Raw genomic sequence first — 17882 nt, 5'->3', positions numbered from 1 at the left:
TATTTAAAATCTGTTCTCTCATCATCAAATTGTACAATCCTGTATAATCAGATACCTTACTTCCCAGCAACCAACCCTCCAAAGCCTTAGTGGCACATTCAATGTATTCAGACCAGTCCTGAGTCTGTGTCTTCTGGGTGTCTCTGAACATTAACCTGTACTGTTCAATGGTTAAGCCTAACCCATCAACTAGGACACTCTTCAGGACTCTGTAATTTCTGACATCCTCCTCTCTAACAGTGAGGAGTCTATCTCTGCCTCTTCCTTCAAAGGAGAGCCATAAGATTGCTGCCCACTGGTCTTCAGGAACCTGCTGCACTTTGCAGGCCCTCTCAAGAGCAGTCATCCATTTGTGGATGTCATCCCCACTTTTGTAGGGGGGCACAACCTTGGACAGGTTCCTATTGTCAAAGACCCTATCTTTGTCCTTAGGGACAATGCTGCCACCAGTGGGTATAGACCCACTCTCTTTAGGTTGCCTAGCCTTGTTCAGTTTCTCTTCCATCAGGGCTACCTCTAGCTCCTGCTTCCTGATCCTCAGCTGGGCTTCCTGCATTCTGGCCTCATGCTCCCTCCTCTGAGGGGTGGTCATCCTTCTCCTGGAGTGACCTTGAGAGCCTCTAGAGGCATGAGAAGCATTAGATTCACCTGAGTGATTCCTTTGCCTCCCAAGCCCCGTGTTAAGTCCACTGGGGAGATCCAATGGGATGATCCCATTGTCAGTCCCCAATAGCCTTAGGTTAGCTGGGCCACGTATAACACTTGGCACTGGGCTAGTTCTCCCTTCATCCTCACTACCTTCTGTATCAGTACCCTTCTCACTTTCATCCTCTGTAGTATGATTCTCATCTAAGGGGTGACTATTGGAAAGGGGTACCTTAGTAGCATCTTCAGAAGGGGGGCCTCCTGTTCCAGTCCCTAAGGGGCCTAACTGGGAGGCTTTCCTGAGAGCTTTCTGATTCTCATCAGCCTGTAAAAGCTGTCTGAGTTCAGCAGAAGTAGGGTTCTTGGGCTGTTTAAGGCCCCTGATATTTGCCAACTGCCTGAGCTCATTTTGATTTAGGGTAGCAAAGAGAGTTGGTGCCCTCTGGGGGTCACTCTCGACAGAGATGGGTACCTTGGACCCCTCTGCCCCCTCCATTGCTCTTAAGTGTGGGTGGATGTGTTGCAATCTACCTACACTTGGGTTTAGCTACTAAACCTATCTAATAGTTGTAGTCAGGGTGTGCTACTCCCTTTGCTCTACAACAACTAAGTTCAGTAGAACTTAAGTATATCTATCTTGTTTTATATGTACCTACAGGTACCTATGTGATCTTTCAATTGGTAACCAAGAGATTACAATGGTAAAACACAGCAAGCTCAAATCCAACCGCTGCTCACCAATGTGAGAAGTTGGCCTGGTATATGATGTTCACTAGTTAAAGTGACCACCTTGTACCATGCCAAGCAACCCTTATGGTGTGGTTGTAAGTCAACCTTTTCGGACTAGCTGCCCTAGTGGTAGCGTAGGCTAAGCAGTCTTTGAGGCTAAACTCGTTAAAGCGTGTTAAGCAGGCTGTTTTACCAAATGTAACCCCCTTTTATACCAATGAAAGGACACCACACAGATATATATTCAAAATATATATGTATTTATTTCTCAAAGTAACCCCTAGACTCTTTATGAGCACAGGAGCACAAATCGTTAAACAAGACAACGTTATAATATACAGAAGTTGCACTTTATATGGATGGGCCCTGGTGGCCACTCAAACCATATACTAAAATAGTGGTATAAGTACCACGAACAGGAAAGGGAAAAGGCCTAGGGCCTCTAGAATCGCTGGGCCTACAAGGAGCTAACTTCAGTTAGTGACCAGGAGGTCCACAGGTTGCGTGTGCAGTGAGGAAAGTCACACGCGTGCTCCCATAGGTTTTCAATGGGTGCGTAAAAGTTAAAAAGTTACTGCAGAAAGGGTCTTCTGGGTGGACTACGATCTCAAGATTCGAAACACAGACACTAGAGATGATTCTCTACACTTGGGCACCGGAGTGCCAGCTTTACCTCACCCACAGGAAGCGGGTGCATAGGTCTCGAAGTGCGTCGGGTTTCTTCTATCGATTCAATGGAGCCTGATGATAAAGATGCTGCAGGCGGTCGGTCCAGAAGAGCTACGTTGGATCCAAGAGTGGATCGGGGTTGTAGAAGACCTGAAAGCAGAGGGGACAGTGTTCACAGTCACTAGCCAGTGACCGGCGTGGCACCAGGTAGGTACCAGGCGATGTCGGGTGCAAACAGGTGGTGAAGTGTAGCTTGTCTCCGCAGCAACGTGGTCCCTGAAGGTCAACGACGTCCAGGAGTCGAGTCACGAGCTGTCCCACGCAGGCTCTCGCTGTCGGCGGTGTCGGCGACTCGAAAGAAGCAAACAAGCCTTGGCAAAGGCAGGAGTTGTGGAAGTTCAAGAAAGCTGATTGTTCTGACCAGCAAGGTCAGAGGGGCTGCTCTATTGGAGAGCAGCTAGAGCCAGTCTGGAGCAACCAGACCAGCATCGTTGATTTCAAAATAGGTCGCCAAAATGGCCACTAGCCAACGGGCCAGGGACCGGGCAGGCGCGTCGAGATGCAAAGTGCAGAGGGGCCCCACACAGATCGTGGAGATGCTGGAGGGCTCACCTTTGGTGCAGATGCTGCTCGGGTGTTGGGCTTCTCAGGACCCAAAGCACAACTTGGAGGGAGCCTCTGTTGTTGCGCTTGCAGCTTGTCGTCGGTCTTTCAAGATGGCTGGCTCCACGTGTCTCGGTGCCTCCACGGGTTCCTTCTTTGCAGGGACTGTGGATCGGGCGGTGAGAGGTCTGGAGGTCCAGGTCTTGTCGGGCTCTGGGCTTGGGCTCCGGCAGGAGGCGGCGGCAAAGCAGACGTTCAATAGCTGGTTGGTGCTTGCGTTAGCAAGATGGTCACTCCCTGACCATAGGGGAGATTTCCTTCAGTTCTCTGTGCAGCAGAGCATCGAAGTTCCCGTCTTCTTCTTGTGGTTAAGTTGATTCCAGGATGTCTGAAGTCTTAGGACACAGCTCCTACCTTTAAGCGGATTCTAAGGGCCGGACTACCTGCTAGGTCCCTCCCTAAGGGTGGGACCAGGAAAGGGGGTGGTTACACCCCCAATCCTTTGTCCAGCTCGCCCCAGGTCCGGGGCTGGTGTGCCCCAGGACCGGTTTGAACTGGTATATGCACCGAGGCTCCTTGTGAGCCTCAGGCATGTCTCATTCCATTCAAGCCCTACCTGACCAATACACAAAATCCTGTCTGGGGTGGTGCTCGCACCTCCCCTGGCAGGAAACCCTTTGTCCACGTCTCCCAAGCTGGAAGGACTCCCAGCAGCAGGAGGGCAGACTTGTGTCTGTGGTGGCAGCATCCATTTTGTGGAGCTGAGGCTATGTCTGATTTTACCCGGGTTTCAGGTACTGTACATGTCGTGTCAGAATAGAAGGGTGGAATGCTAACCCCGTCGCCAGAATTGGCGAGGGGTTAGTATTCCAATTCGTATGACACCTTACTCGACATGTTTTGATAAAGCCAAACCAAAGATAGCATTTAACCGCGAGGTTCATAATGCACTTAAGAGTATATGGTATGACGATATCTGGAAACGGTAGAAGGAAGTTGTTCCGACCACTGCAGACAGGCTCAGCTCATGCCAGAGCACCATCTCACATGGAACCAAGCACTCTGCCTTCAGGATTGTTAAGGCCTGCCATAGGAGTGACTTATAGGTTACCAGGTGTCCCATTTAAGGTTAGGTGTAGGTATACTACACCTAAGTAAGAGGTGGTTACACCAACTTACCCCAGCTGAGTGATCAGCCAGTTGTGTCAAATTTGTTAGGCCAGGCCAGGGGTGGCATAATACATGCTTCAGCCCCTGGCAGGCCTTAGATACACCAATGCCCTGGGTACCTAGTGTACACTGGTACAGGGGCTCACAGGGTGATCCACTTCCAATTGGTTATGCACCTAGGGTGCATAGTGTCAATTTAGTTACAGAGAACAGCAGGCTGGGGGTCTGATTAGCAGGCCCACAGCCTCAATATGTCAAAAACCAGTGAAGCAAAAAGCAAAAATTTGGGGTGACCATAGGATAGCAGACCCTACTCTCCTACACGAAGTTTGAAACGTTTTGAGAAACAAAAATGCTTCTCAAATGTTACGTCTACCTAGAAGAGGTGTTCATTTTTGTCCAAAATCCCTTTCCACCTTTTTTAGTAAAATGGCTTTCTGTCAAAATCCATGGGTGGTTGCATTAGGACACCCGTGTACCACCAATGGAATTCTCCCGTGATGCAAAAGTACCCAGTGCAAAGTGCTAGTAAATTACCCCCAAATGCCATATTCTATAGGGTTTCTTTTGCATCACACACAAAGAGAGATCAAATGTGTTTCATTGCTTGTACACACCTTTTTAGTGTTCATGTTCCTTTTAAACTGTAAAGTCATTTTCAATTGTCGGCTACGGTAGCCTTGTGTTTGCCAACAAGGAAAGCCTGTATCTCAGTACACTACACCAAAACTCAAACACAGTTGGCGGTGTTTAAACAAATATATTCATTGTGGTACATGTTTGCTGGACATGGCCTGGTAAAATAGTTGCAGGGTCCTTTCCTTGGTATCAGCCATCCACTGCATGGCCACGTCTGGCCATGCAAGCATTATTTTGTTAATAAACCAAGAATATTTTTCATTTCCTCAAAAAATATAATCCTAAAAACAGAGAAACAAACTCAAAACCAGTCCAAGCGAAGATTCTCATTAAGTATCCAGTACATGCTCTAGTCATCCTATTATATATGGATTATATTTGGGTGTTGCTTCATTATGTAGACCTTCTGTAAATACATAAGCATTTTATGAAAACCTTTTGTAGCCAACACCAAAGCATCTATTTGAGACTAACTAACTTTATCAGCAGCATTGAGGGAATTCTATTGTCTCCTGAGACACAATTTGGACATGTAGGGGCGGATTTACAAGCCCCTTGCGCCACTTTTGCGCCACTTTTAACATGGGAAAAGTGACACAAAAGTGGTGCAAGGGGCTTGTAAATCTGCCCCGTAGTCCTTATACATCAATATTCAGCAAAATGGAGCTTCCACGGTGCTCAATAAGCTCCTGAACTCCATTCCATATATTTGCACCTTCTGATTTCATCATTGCATCAGTTGAAGGGCACTGACTATGTATTTCATTAATTTCCTCCATCAATACTACTTACAAATGAAGGGCATGGCTATGGGAGTCAGCTTTGCTCCATGTCTAAACAAACCTATTCATGAATGACCATGAGCACGTACATGTACGATCCATCAAGTTCTTACAGACAAAGGGGCGGATTTACAAGCCCCTTGCGCCACTTTTGCGTCACTTTTAACATGTGAAAAGTGACGCATAAGTGGCGCAAGGGGCTTGTAAATCTGCCCCAAAATGTCAACAAATAGCGTAGGCGCACAGACAACATTCTTCTGATGTTGGACTGTTGATCACAGAGCTTCCTGTGATTGGCCTGGCAGTCGTTCCACAGACATTCAGTGTACAATGAGCTCACAAAAACAGGCCATTCGTGTCCTCGACCTCAAGGTCAAATGCGAGGATAACAAATTATCCAGCACGTTGTTCAGGAAGCAGATTGAAAGAAATATTAAAAACTGATTAGTCCAGCCGCCATTCCCGCAGTCTCCACCATAGTATACCCTTGGGACAATTTCTCAGACTATGACATAACTGTTCCCATAAAAATGATTTGTTTTGTGACTCTGAACACCTCTTCCACAGTCTACTGAAGATACACAGAATGATTACTAACACATACACACAAGCAGGCTTGTATTTGGCCCGTAAACATTTTCTCACCCCAAAACAGACCCCCTAAAACTACCAGAAGACCAACCTGTGTGACTAAATATAACCTTTTCAGTAACAGTCTCAAAAGATTTCTGGCAAATATTAGTGCAAGCTGTTCTTACTCGACGTTTCCCTAAATAAAACCATGTTTGCCTTTAAAAGAAGCAGACACATTAGGGGTCATGTAATGAGGGCACAGGACCCCTCATCGATGCCCACCTCTTCAATCACCTAACAGTAGGTTCTACCACGCATCGTTGGCCATTTCAGGCGTGGTGCTTGCATGGCTAGCAAACACAAGACCAATATTAAATTATACACACAGGAGACACTTGCATTAAATTACAGCGTCACGCCAAATGTAACTATGCCATTTGGTGCACCTGCCAGAAGCCCAATATTGCCCAAACTAACCTAAACATCAAAGCAAGAATTCTTCAGCAGATGAGCCAGAATAGAATCAGCACACCCAGGTCATGTCACTGAACTTAATAATTGAAAATAGTTGCTTGCTGATCAAAAAACATGTCACCCTTAATGCTTGAGAGGGGACTTCGATCTTAACCTTTGAATACAGGAAAGGCACTGACAAACTAAACTCCTTAGGGTCTGGATTTAATGACTCTGAGGAACTGCCCTCAGCGTAGCTGCCAAGGTTTTAGATTGCTATGTGTGACATTTTCATATGTTCTGTGTAATTATGAGTGACATTTCAATGACTATGAGTGACACTTTTTCGCAAGCAAAATCAGGCAATGAACAGAGGGAAACATATTAAATTAAATTAAATTTGAGCAACATAAAAAAAATTAAACTGTCAGCGAAGAACCTGAAGGTGCATAGAAGTCTCAGGCATAGCCAACAGCTTGTGCGCTGTAGTGCTTATAATTTTATAATCGAGTCTCTCTCAACACTTAGACAGTTGTTTACAGGTTCTTCAAGGAATGGGCCGTTCAACTTGAGGCCACTCAGCACGAATTAGTTAATATGCAAAATAAACGTCCTGCTCTATTTTCCATCCACATGCTCCAATAATTAGTGTATTTTTGATGCACTTTAACTTCAGTTTAGCAAGCAGTCATGTACCACACGTATACATCCTGGTATCAGCCGCCGCATAAACACGGGCAATACCTTCGAGAGACACCTACAAGCCTCTTGAAAGTGCTGACGTGGTTCCCGTGCTCACTACACCGCTGGATTCAAGCAAGCCTAGCTGAAGAAGGGTGATGCCCTGAAACCGGTCCCAGGATGCTTGTTTCCGGTCCAGGGAGGACCTGGCTTGCCAGTTAGGGCTGGACTGTTCCCACAAGGAACAGGGTCAAGACTGATTTGCATATGGCTGGGTCCAAACTGGAGTGGTGTGGTGAGCAAAAGAATGATTGATTTAACCGAGATCCTTGTGACTGGGGGTGAATGTTTGCATTGTCCAGCATTCTGTCCATCAATTTTTTCTTTTGTATACGTTGCCCTAAGTGGGTAGGGTATGCCCAGACGTGGGTCCCATGCTCACTACACCACTGGATTCAAGCTAGCCTGGCTGAAGAAGGGTGATGCCCTGAAACAGGTCCCAGGATGCTTGTTTCCAGTCCAGGGAGGACCTGGCTTGGCACTTCAGGCTGGACTGTTCCCACAAGTAACAGGGTCAAGTCTGATTTGCATATGGCTGGGTCCAAACTGGGGTGGTGTGGTGAGCAAAAGAATGATGCAGTTTAACCCAGATCCTTGTGACTGGAGGTGAATGTTTGCATTGTCCAGCATTCCGTCCATCAATTGTTTCTTTCGCGAATTTAATTCCCTATCATCACCCAAGTAAAGCACAGTTGAGCTGTTGGCTCGCCAGAGTGCAGTCAAGTGAAAACTAACAGGGTCAAACAGTAGCACGCACCCCGGGCATTTTGGGCAAGGCAGCCTCAGGCGCTGTGAAGCACACACTTACTTGGTCAAATCCTGCGTGGCCGGCAGCTTCAAGCTAGTAAGCAATTATGTGGGAGATGATAGATCATGTATAGTAGCATTAGTAAACAGTGTCAAGTGAGCATTTAGGCCAGCACAGAGAAATCATGTTACATCAGCTGGCCTGAGAAAGGTGCTGTGTCGTGCATGTTGTGTGTGCATGTCACTGACTGTCCGCTATGCGCAAGTCTGTGTGTGGCTGAAAGTGTGGGTGTGACTTGTGTGTGCCTGGAACTTGGAGGAGGTTGGAAGGCAAGCTCAGTACAGATTTGCAACTTGATTACCGGCAGCAACTCTTATTGTACGCCCCTCACTGACTCCGGCTGCCTGGTTTCCCTCTCTTCTGTGGTGACCGGCTGCCTGTATCAGGCATGCTTAAACCCTGCTAAACTTCAGTCAGGGGTCCCGGTGCTCTGGGGCCGCGAACGAACCACTCGGGTCACCCCACTCAGTCCGGGTATTCTAAGTGACACCGCCGCTGCCCGGGCCATGGTAGGACTAGCTGGGTCGGTTGCTCGCAATGCAGCAGGCAGCGGGATTCATTACTGTGCCGGCAGCGGAGCCCATGAACAGCAGGGGGGTATTTCTGAATTCACCTGCTGCCCGCTTGCTTCACGGGCTGCAGCCTCGACCCATGACTAGCGAAACTGAAAGTATGACGTGCTGCTGTGCGGTGATTCAAACTAGTTGTTACATTGTAGCAAGCAGGCAGCTCAGAGCCCAGCCCCCAAGAGGTCTGCTGAGCAGACTGGGCTGCCTGCCTGTCTGTGCCACTAACACTACTGTGTTACAATAATAGCAGCCACCGGCACTACTCGGGCCACAGCTCTTGACAGGCATAGGCGCTTATATGCGTTACTTCACATATCAGTGTGGTGATGCGGACCACCTCACTGAAATGCGTTAGTCTAACGCCTGATGCGTGGTAATTTGAAGGACTGCCTCACTGACTACCCTAATGCAACATTTTCCATAGTATTTCTTGACACTCTGTGTTTTGTCTGGCTGCTAAATGTAATTGTGTAGTATGTGCTACACCGTCTTAATACTGATGACATTTTACACTTCATGTATTTATTTGCATAACGTGCTCAGAATGTCTGTGTAATGGACGTTTTTGAAATACTAACCATCGTTTTTCCCAGGTTATTGTTTATTACTAATGTAGTTGTATGTTTTTTTACATGAACGCAGCACCATTTCACCATTGAATGTTCCTTTTAATTCTTAATCTTTAACTCTCATCTTCATAACCGTACCTCCTGGATGGTTGCATTATCACGGGGCAATATTTTTCTCTGTCTTTTTTCGTTAAGTATCTCATTTTTCTTCATCCACATTGTCTGGAGGTGTAAGTGGTACTTGCTGGTGTGAACATTATAGTTGCATTATCTTGGTCACTACCCTAAACTAGTTTTACAGTATCACCGGTATTTTGGGGAGCTCCTTTGGATGGCACCATCTTGTCACCGCCAGCTTCCCATAAGACGCACATGGGGGTGTTGATGTGCTGCACCTTGAGGACAGTGACAGTGCGCTGCTTCCGCTCGCAGGCTGCAAGCGAGTATTCCACAACCCTGGGCTCTAACTTTTATATTTGACCTGCTTTTGCCTACTAACGACCCTGTTTTGACAATTTTTCAACTACACAAGTCCAACATTCCGCTAGCAGTCTAGTTCTGTGCCGGGTCATTGCATTGATGATTAACCCTCCTGTGACACCACCCCTCTTTTATTTTCCATCATGTCTTATACCTCACCATTAGCACTGATCACGTGTTTTTTTTATTTTCCTTTCCCATTTTATAGATTACCCCAAAACAGACATTCCTCAATTTTATCTTCTGTAAAGTGAGCATACACATATACTTCCTCTGCTGTAGTTTCTAATGTTCTCCTGAGTGCCTGTGACTAATTCAATACATCGCGATCATTTTCCTTTACTTTATTTTTGTAGAATGTTTTTCTTTTTAAGGGTTTCTACTCTCAACAAAAGTAAGACCCAGTCTTGTAAGGACCATCCTGATTACACCACAACCTTGCTGACATTTGTATATTTTATTTGTTGCTCCATAGGGATGCTGGTTCCTTATTCTTTCCTGATGATGACCCCTGAAATGTAATCCTGCTGTGATTGAAATGAGTATCCTGCAGTTTTCTACCTGTTTCTCACAGGACAGACTTCACTGGGAATACATTTGGTTCCTTCCTAAGGTCTAAAGCTGTTTTCCATCCTTTTGGACAAAGCATCACCGTTTTGTCATTTCAATAGCATGCAATGCCTAGTGGCGTCGGAAGGTGGGTGCGGTTGGTGCGGTCCGCCCCGGGTGTCATCACTGTGGGGGGTGACAAAATGGCAAAAATATGTGTTATAAACACAATATTTTTGCCAATTTTGTCACCCCTCTCAGTAATATCTTGTCACCCCCAGCTTGACAAAATGGCAAAAATATGTGTTATAAACACATATTTTTGCCATTTTGTCAAGTCGGGGGGTGAAAGAAATTATCCGCACTGGCTACCACCTGACCTTGCTACGCCACTGACTAGGCCTGTGTCTCCAAGGTCTACATTTTCCCCAAACGATTAGTGAAAGTCATCATCATCAGATAATCTTTATTCAGTAGAAAAGACCATAAAAGCACAGCATAAAAGAAGTTACAAACAGACCACACATGATAAAATCATGAGATAAAATTACTCAGTTACACATCATCGAATTGTCTTTCCATAGTGTCTTGACCAAGTCAAATAGCATACTTTTTCCTTAAACCCCTGAATAAATTTCAATACTGCGAAACAGATTGTGGCAGACTCACACCGTTGTAAAAACAGCAGACCTTCTTGATGAGTTTTAAAACAGTTCCCTGCTAAAATTGGATGTAAAAGCCGGGTTCTAAAAGTGGAGTATAAAGTGCAGAATAACATAAAATGCTTGGTAGACTGTAAGGACACTGAATCACATGGGCAGCGGGGTAATGAAGCAAACCGTGTCCCAGTAACGGGGAAAGACACCAGGAAGTGAATCATATTTATTCAGAGGCGGGTTAAACACAATCTGTATTGTGGTGCCTTTATCCATAGTAGGTAAGGCTCCATCCCTACACAAGTTGATACAGGGATATACGCGTGGATAGTTGCCATGTTCAGAACTTTCTCAAGTCTTATCTTGTCGCTATTTAGTGAAAGTAATTTTTTAACTGCTCAAACTAAGGGTGCAAGCTCCAGTGGCTGTCTTTCTCTGTCAGCACCTTCAGTCTCTCTGTTGCTCCTGATCCACCTTCCACACATCTACATGTAAATGAGAATGCTCACCTTTGACTTTTCCTGGTGCAGCTCTATCTGGATGTCAGTCAGCTTGGTCCTGAGTTCTTCATTGGCCGCTTGGAGAGCGAGGATAAGAGCTTCGGGCTTCTCGCCCTTGCCACTCCTCCACTTCTTTGCCATGGCTGCTAGCTAATGTCCACTTTCCCTTTTTTTGTTGACAAAATTTGTTTCAATGGGTGAAATCCATGTTTCGGGGATGGCGATGGAGCCGTTGACGTATTACATCCCGCAGTATGTGCTGCGCGATCCACCGCAGCGGCAGCGTTGGGCACACTGAAAAATATATAAAAGAGTATGAGACGGGTAAGAGTAGTAATCTTTTTGTATTGCACTAAGATACAAACAAAAAAGCAGAAAACGCAATACAACGAACTAGATTTTAATCGTATTTGTATTTTAATTGACACTATTGAATGCACTGTTTCCATTAACGTTTTCCCTAATATTGTCATTATTATGATCTTTATTACTAGTAGTAGTAATCATAGTTAGTTACATTAGTGCAACTAATATTACTACTATACACAATATTATGGATAGTTCTACTAATTATCCTGATTTACACATCAACATTGAGCTCCCTGTAGCCACGTACGTAAGCAAACATTTTAATCTGCTGTGGGAAAACAAAAATCTCTATTCACAGAATTAGGATTTGCAGATTTTACCATAACACAAATTCCACTTTTCACCAGGGAAAATCTGCAGTTGTGAGCTTGGAGGTAGGAGTGAGAAAAGTGGAGGTTAGTAAACACCCAAAAAGATGGAACTCATTTGCAATCATTTTATATGGCCACTGCCGTCCTGGAAATATTCCAAGGTGACAAAGGATACGAAAAACACCCATATTTCATGGGATTGTTCGAAAGAAGTTTCTCCACCTCAAAACGTATTATTCAGGAGGAGGAGAAGAAAATAAAGGGGCATATTTACAAGCCCCTATCACCACAGGAATGCCACTTTTTTGACGTTCTTGTGGCGAAACGGGCTTTGTCTCATTCAAAGGGCAGTGTTAAGCCACTTAACGTGGCTTAGCGCTGCCTTGTAATTAAGAAACCCTTTCATGCTATACTGAGCATGAAAGGGGAGGGCAATGGGTGTTGTGGTGGGTGTTCCGCCACACCGCCCATTGATTTTGACCCTGCCCCATATTTACAAAGGTGGCGTAAATATGGGGCAGCGCCAAAATTAAGACCAAAAAAAACCTGGTCTTAGCATGGCGCATCATGGAGAAATGCTTTATTTCTCCTTGTTTTTGCTCTTTCCACATGTGCTGCATTGTGCATCACACATAGAAACAGCAAAAGACCATGCATGATTGTTTATGTGCAGGAAGGTGTCCCTTCCTGCACATAAATAATCATTAAAAAAATTATGAGTTGCAACTTCTATGTGTGCTGCACAAAGCAGCAAACATAAAAGTCACAAATCGCCATCCACAAAGCAGGCACTCTTGCACTATAGTGCAAGGGTGCCTGCACTATGGTGCAAGGGTGCCTGCATTGGCGCTAGGCAGCTATAATCAGAGCCAGAACAGGGGGAAATGCAGGGCTGCACCATATTATTGTATATACAGTGCATCCCTGCATTTTCAAAATGGCGGTGCGCTGTATTAAGCCAAGAAGGCTAACGCCGTGCTCCATCACTTCCCTGGTATATATATCACCATGGTTACATGAATTTGTCTGCTATGCTCACTCCTGTGAATTATTTGTTGTTCTAATTGTAAGCAGATGTAAAGATGGGGAGAAACACTGAGTTTTTTGCGAATGCCCTTAGATTCGGAATTGTACTACACACAGAAACCTACGAAGTACAGATTTATGACTTTAAAAAAATCTTTGTGAATAGACCACCATATGGCTATATTAATATTTATTATCGCTGCAATCAAATTATTACTAACCAACAACATAACCATTGTTGTTCTTTTTGATGCTACTTGTATTATTACTGTAATTATCGTTCTTGTTGTTACTGCTAGTCCTACGCAGGACTTTCAGACCAAGGGGAAGGCAGGGAAAATAAGAATATTTTCTCAACATCTAAGTGTTTTCACTAAATATATAGTAGTGGGTGTGGCTAAAACGATAACCTCTCCATAAATATGTTTATGCAGATCTCTTCAGGATCAATGATGGGTGACTGCAGACACCACAAGTTGTGAGTCTGATCCAAAACGCCTCATTCTTTATTTATTGCAATGGCGCAATAGGCTTTAATGGTGTTTCTCCTCTTGGAATGGACATGTTTCTATTAAACTATGTTCAGGCACACTGGAATTATGTGGCAGGGGAGGGCCAAGTTATGTGACGGGGTTGAGTAAATTATGTGACAAGAAACAGCAAATTATGCGGCAGTATGCGGCACACTGTGCTATAGTCTTACTTCATTATTTTGCCATATGTTAACTTATTAATACTGTCTCTGCATTAGTTGCACCTCATTTGTACCATTTTAGCTCCCAAATATAGCAATTACCTACAGATAGGTGACCAGTCAACCTTTGCAAAGGGCCTTCCATTGCAAGGCAACACGTGTTGCTGCGTTTTGAGTAACTTTTGAACCGTTCAAACTAGAAACAAAATTTGTTTTTGTTAAAATCTGTGGATTATGTGGCAGATGATGAATTAAGTGGAAAATGGGGAAAATCTACAACCATGTGAAAATCGCCGCGTCTGTACAATCGCATAATTCCAGTGGCCCTACCAATGTATGAATCAGTTTCAAACCCTTGAAGTGTCCGACCCAGGTGACATTGAAGCCAGAGGTCAATAAAAAACTGTCCACATTTTTTCGGCACAGTTTTACCGATCTCTGGATAGAGTAGTTTTGTAGTATAAGCCAACATGGGCTGGCAAATTTGCAGAATTTTCCATATATTGACATTATAAAAGGAATATTGGAGATTTGCGGGTGATTTGTAGCCAACTGGTCTCAAGAGGCTCCTTCATCACTGAAGAGTGATAACATTATGCCAGCAGGTCTGGAAGACCTCAGGTGATACAAAGACTCAGCTGGCACCAGGCTGACTCTGCCCTAACTATTAGAGCATTTCTAAGACAATGGCCTATCAAGAACTATTCTCACTTTCGAATAGGCTGTCGGCATTAATCTGTACCCAGCGTGGTGCCAGGAGGTTTAAAAATAAAGCATGTGGTAGCTTTTTGAAGCCTCTCACAACTTCTGTTGCTTCATTAAATAAATACTGTATGTTACACTCGCAAAGAAGGGTTGCACCCTCTCTGTAGAGATATTCATACCACAATCCTGGGGTTTAGTATTCCCCCTGACCAAAGCTTCAATGGGAGGCAGAACAGCCAGGATCTTCTGTTGAACATTCCACCAGGGGGCCAAGATGTCATGGGTTTACACCATCCTTCCCATTGGATCTTCAGTCTGATCCCAGGAAAACTAATTATTTCCTCTAATTCTCAGTTCTCTTATTTGCAGATCTGTGGCTTTCAGAAACAGCACCGAACTACTGTCATTACCATTCCTTTCAGCACAGCGAGGCCACATTAGTGACAGCCAGTGCTTAATTTGAGCCGGAGCTTTCCGGTGCTGAGCACTGGCACTTAATTGGTTTCCGGTGCTCAGCACTGGCACCTAATTGTCAACACCACACTTAGGGCAGTCTGCCCGAGGGGCGCTGCTCATGTGATTTAGAGATGAGCAGTATAACAGTTGTTTAGGAAAACAATATACATAAAAAAATTGCTAATACCTGCCTCCCCGGCCATTTCTTTAGCTTTGGGGACCTTGAATAATCGTAACTGTTGCATTTACATGCAAGAGAGATGGATAGTAGTTGTTTTGGCAGCGATGACAGGGGCGATAGGTGGTGCAAGCTGCAGTGGCCTCCTAGTCAGAGCCCTGGCACTTAATATTTTAAAAATTAAGAACTGGTGATCGCAGTGTCCTATACAATGCATGACCACTTGGTGTTCTGAGGATCTGTTGGTGGTTAGGTTGTGGTTCATTCAACAACAACAAAAGCCCAGAAGAAGCAAGAAGACTTAAATTCACTACCACATAAACTAAAGTACCTGTTACAATCCAATGGACTGAGCCAGCTCTGACTAACTGATGAACTGATAAATTACATTGAAATCTACACAGCGGTTAAGACATTTATTTGCAATGCCAGATAGCCCGACTGTGGCTTCAGTTCATCTCGCTAATGTCCTCAGTGGACTGTTGCCCACAGCAAAGAAAAATAAAATAAGTATTAGTTTAGCACCTTTGTTGACTATATTGGCTGGCAGGGTACAGAGACTGAAAAAGAGCTGGGACTGAACACCACTTTCACCATAAGTGGGACGGCCCTTCCAGAGCTGGGTTGAGCCACAGGCCAAGGGGGCCATCTAGTCAGAACTGCAGTTGGCATTTTGAAGAAGAACGTCATTACATCCACCATTCATATTTTGGAGTAAATGACTTTCATGACTAATGAAATGAAGGTAAAAATAAAAGTGTTGGGACAGATGGAAATAAACCTTCTTTCTTTATTTCTATGAGCAAAGCAGAAGGTATTATAGCCAATGGAAGTTGTAAGATTCCTAATATCTATACAGGAAATTTAAGGAGGAACTGTGTGAGAGATAAATATTACCAGGAAAACGAAGTAGTATAATGCAGATGGTGTTAGGGACTCTCTTGGGTAATAAATATAAACCAGAGGTGAGAAATATTGGCTTATTTGCCTAAAAAGAGAAACAAGTTAAATCACATTTTTAACTTGTTTCTCTTTTTAGGCAAATAAGCCAATATTTCTTGAAATGGGTATAATGAAGTGATGAAATGTATGCACCGCTGTTGCTCTGATTTAATAAACACATAAACATTTAGAATTATCCATAGAGATAAACGAATTAAGCAGCTCAATCATTCTTGAATATTAGATTGCGCGAGCAGGTGACAACCAACGGAGTCATATTGATGTTTAGCATTGGCTTGGTGGAACTTGTTGCTCTCCCCGTTCCAATGTCTGAGCCTATGAGAAAGATTCAACTAACTTGACCTTGGTGGGCGGAATTTGCATAGTCGCGCTATGCAAAGCTCCGCGAAACTGTAAAAAATCTCCACGAGCACACAGAAATTCTGCGAATATGCGGAATTGCTTGGAAGCGATCCTTTTTTCCTGTTCGCGAACGCTGTTTGCGTGCTCAGGGGCAAATATCTTGCGAACACGCATTTTGAGAACGCGAACAAGCAAAAAATTCTACGAAGCCGGGGGAACGCAGAATTTTGGGCAATTCCCCGTTCTCCGCGGAACGCGAAATTACCCAAATTCCGCAAATTCCGCGAGCGGAACGGAATTTACCGCCCAGGCCTAGCTATAGCCTGTCCGTGGCGTAACGCAAAATGAAAAGGCCTCCCCGCAGAATGTGATGAAGAGCCCCTGAGTCTCCTGTATCTCACCAATATTAATTACCAATTGGCTGAATGGGGGAAGGCTGAATGGTCGGCAGCCCCAGACGGACTGGGGCTCCCTGCACCACATGAACTGTAGGGGCCTGTGTTATGCCCCAGCTGGAGGTGAGAATGAATTAACATATGAGTACACTTATGATGTCCACACTACAAGCAATCAATCTGTTGGAGAAATTACACCATGCAGGAAAATGCAAGTCTCATGACACTAATGCTTATTAGAAGTTAGCTCAGAAAGTGGTGGTCAAACAAATCAAGCTCACCCAGCCTGCCTCTTAAATGTTCAGAGGGCACCCAATTCCCCCCTTGAGCCTTTAATCTCTGCTTCATGGCTTCTCTCATCTTAACTCTCTTCCTGAGAGTTGTACTCTTTTCACTTTTCCTTCATTTTAATTTTGTACCTCCAATTTCTTCCTATTTTAATAGTACAATCTACTGTTCACCTTTGAACTTTAGAAATGGAGATAAGATGGCCACAAGGTGTGTTCGTTTCCAAAAAGTTGGAAATGTAGAGACGAAAATATCTGTAAATTATGCTTTCACAACCCTTTGGATTATGTTTTCATGACCTTTTGTCAGCCTCTTCACCAAAATTAATTATATCAGATCGCATTCTCCAAATTTCATGGGCACTTTCATAAAAAGCTCTGCCTTTTTAAAAAACTGCTGATTTCACAATTTATTTTGCAAATCACGAAATCCTGGAGGGTTTGCTAAAGGGTGGCAACAGTTTGTGATTCCGTCATACATGGTTGCAAGCTAGCAGGTCATGCTGGCAGCAGTGAAAGAAGCTTCCCTCAGATACGTAATAGCGCCTGGATGGGCAGCATAAGGGCAACCTCCCTGGCCAGCCGCACTTCAAATGTCCCAGAGCCTGCACACTGAAAGGCAGTGCTTGTTAGACTGTGGTTGCTACAGACTTCCACCTCCCCTCTCTCTCCTGGAAAAGATGAATGGCAACCTGCTACAATCTTTCCTTTCTTCCTCCCTTCCCTTTCGCCACTTTCACATTCTCTAAACCCCCTGCAAGAAACAGAGGAGAAGCGGGACAATGCCATGGGCCTTTTGAATTTTGATTATGTAAGTGTAGAAAACACAGCCTCACACCCTGGCCAGTCAATCCTCTGCTGCACCCAGAAGAGAAACTTGACAGCTCAACTAGAGGTGCACAGAAGTAGCATGAAGGCTGGGTTGGTCTTGGGCTCGAGGGACCAAGAGGACCTTGTGACACACCAGGAATATGGCATGCGCTAAGCTCGAGCCTTCAGAGGCTTGCCCATCCCAGTTATT

The 17882-nt window shown here is 44.6% G+C and overlaps 1 protein-coding gene across 2 annotated transcripts in view; it reads right to left on the bottom strand.

The window, feature by feature from the left end:
- Nucleotides 1-17882, bottom strand: part of JAKMIP2 (janus kinase and microtubule interacting protein 2) — a 354418-nt gene that overhangs the window by 169248 nt on the left and 167288 nt on the right. For both annotated transcript variants that reach the window (XM_085618096.1, XM_085618097.1), the window contains exon 3: nt 11145-11429. In XM_085618096.1, coding sequence (XP_085474222.1) covers nt 11145-11276 — 132 coding nt within the window. In that variant the 5' untranslated portion in view covers nt 11277-11429. The remainder of the gene's footprint in view (nt 1-11144; nt 11430-17882) is intronic.

This window comes from Triturus cristatus, chromosome 7 (assembly GCF_964204655.1).
Source record: "Triturus cristatus chromosome 7, aTriCri1.1, whole genome shotgun sequence".
In the NCBI taxonomy this organism is placed as follows: domain Eukaryota; kingdom Metazoa; phylum Chordata; class Amphibia; order Caudata; family Salamandridae; genus Triturus; species Triturus cristatus.
This window is presented reverse-complemented; position numbering and strand designations above follow the sequence as displayed.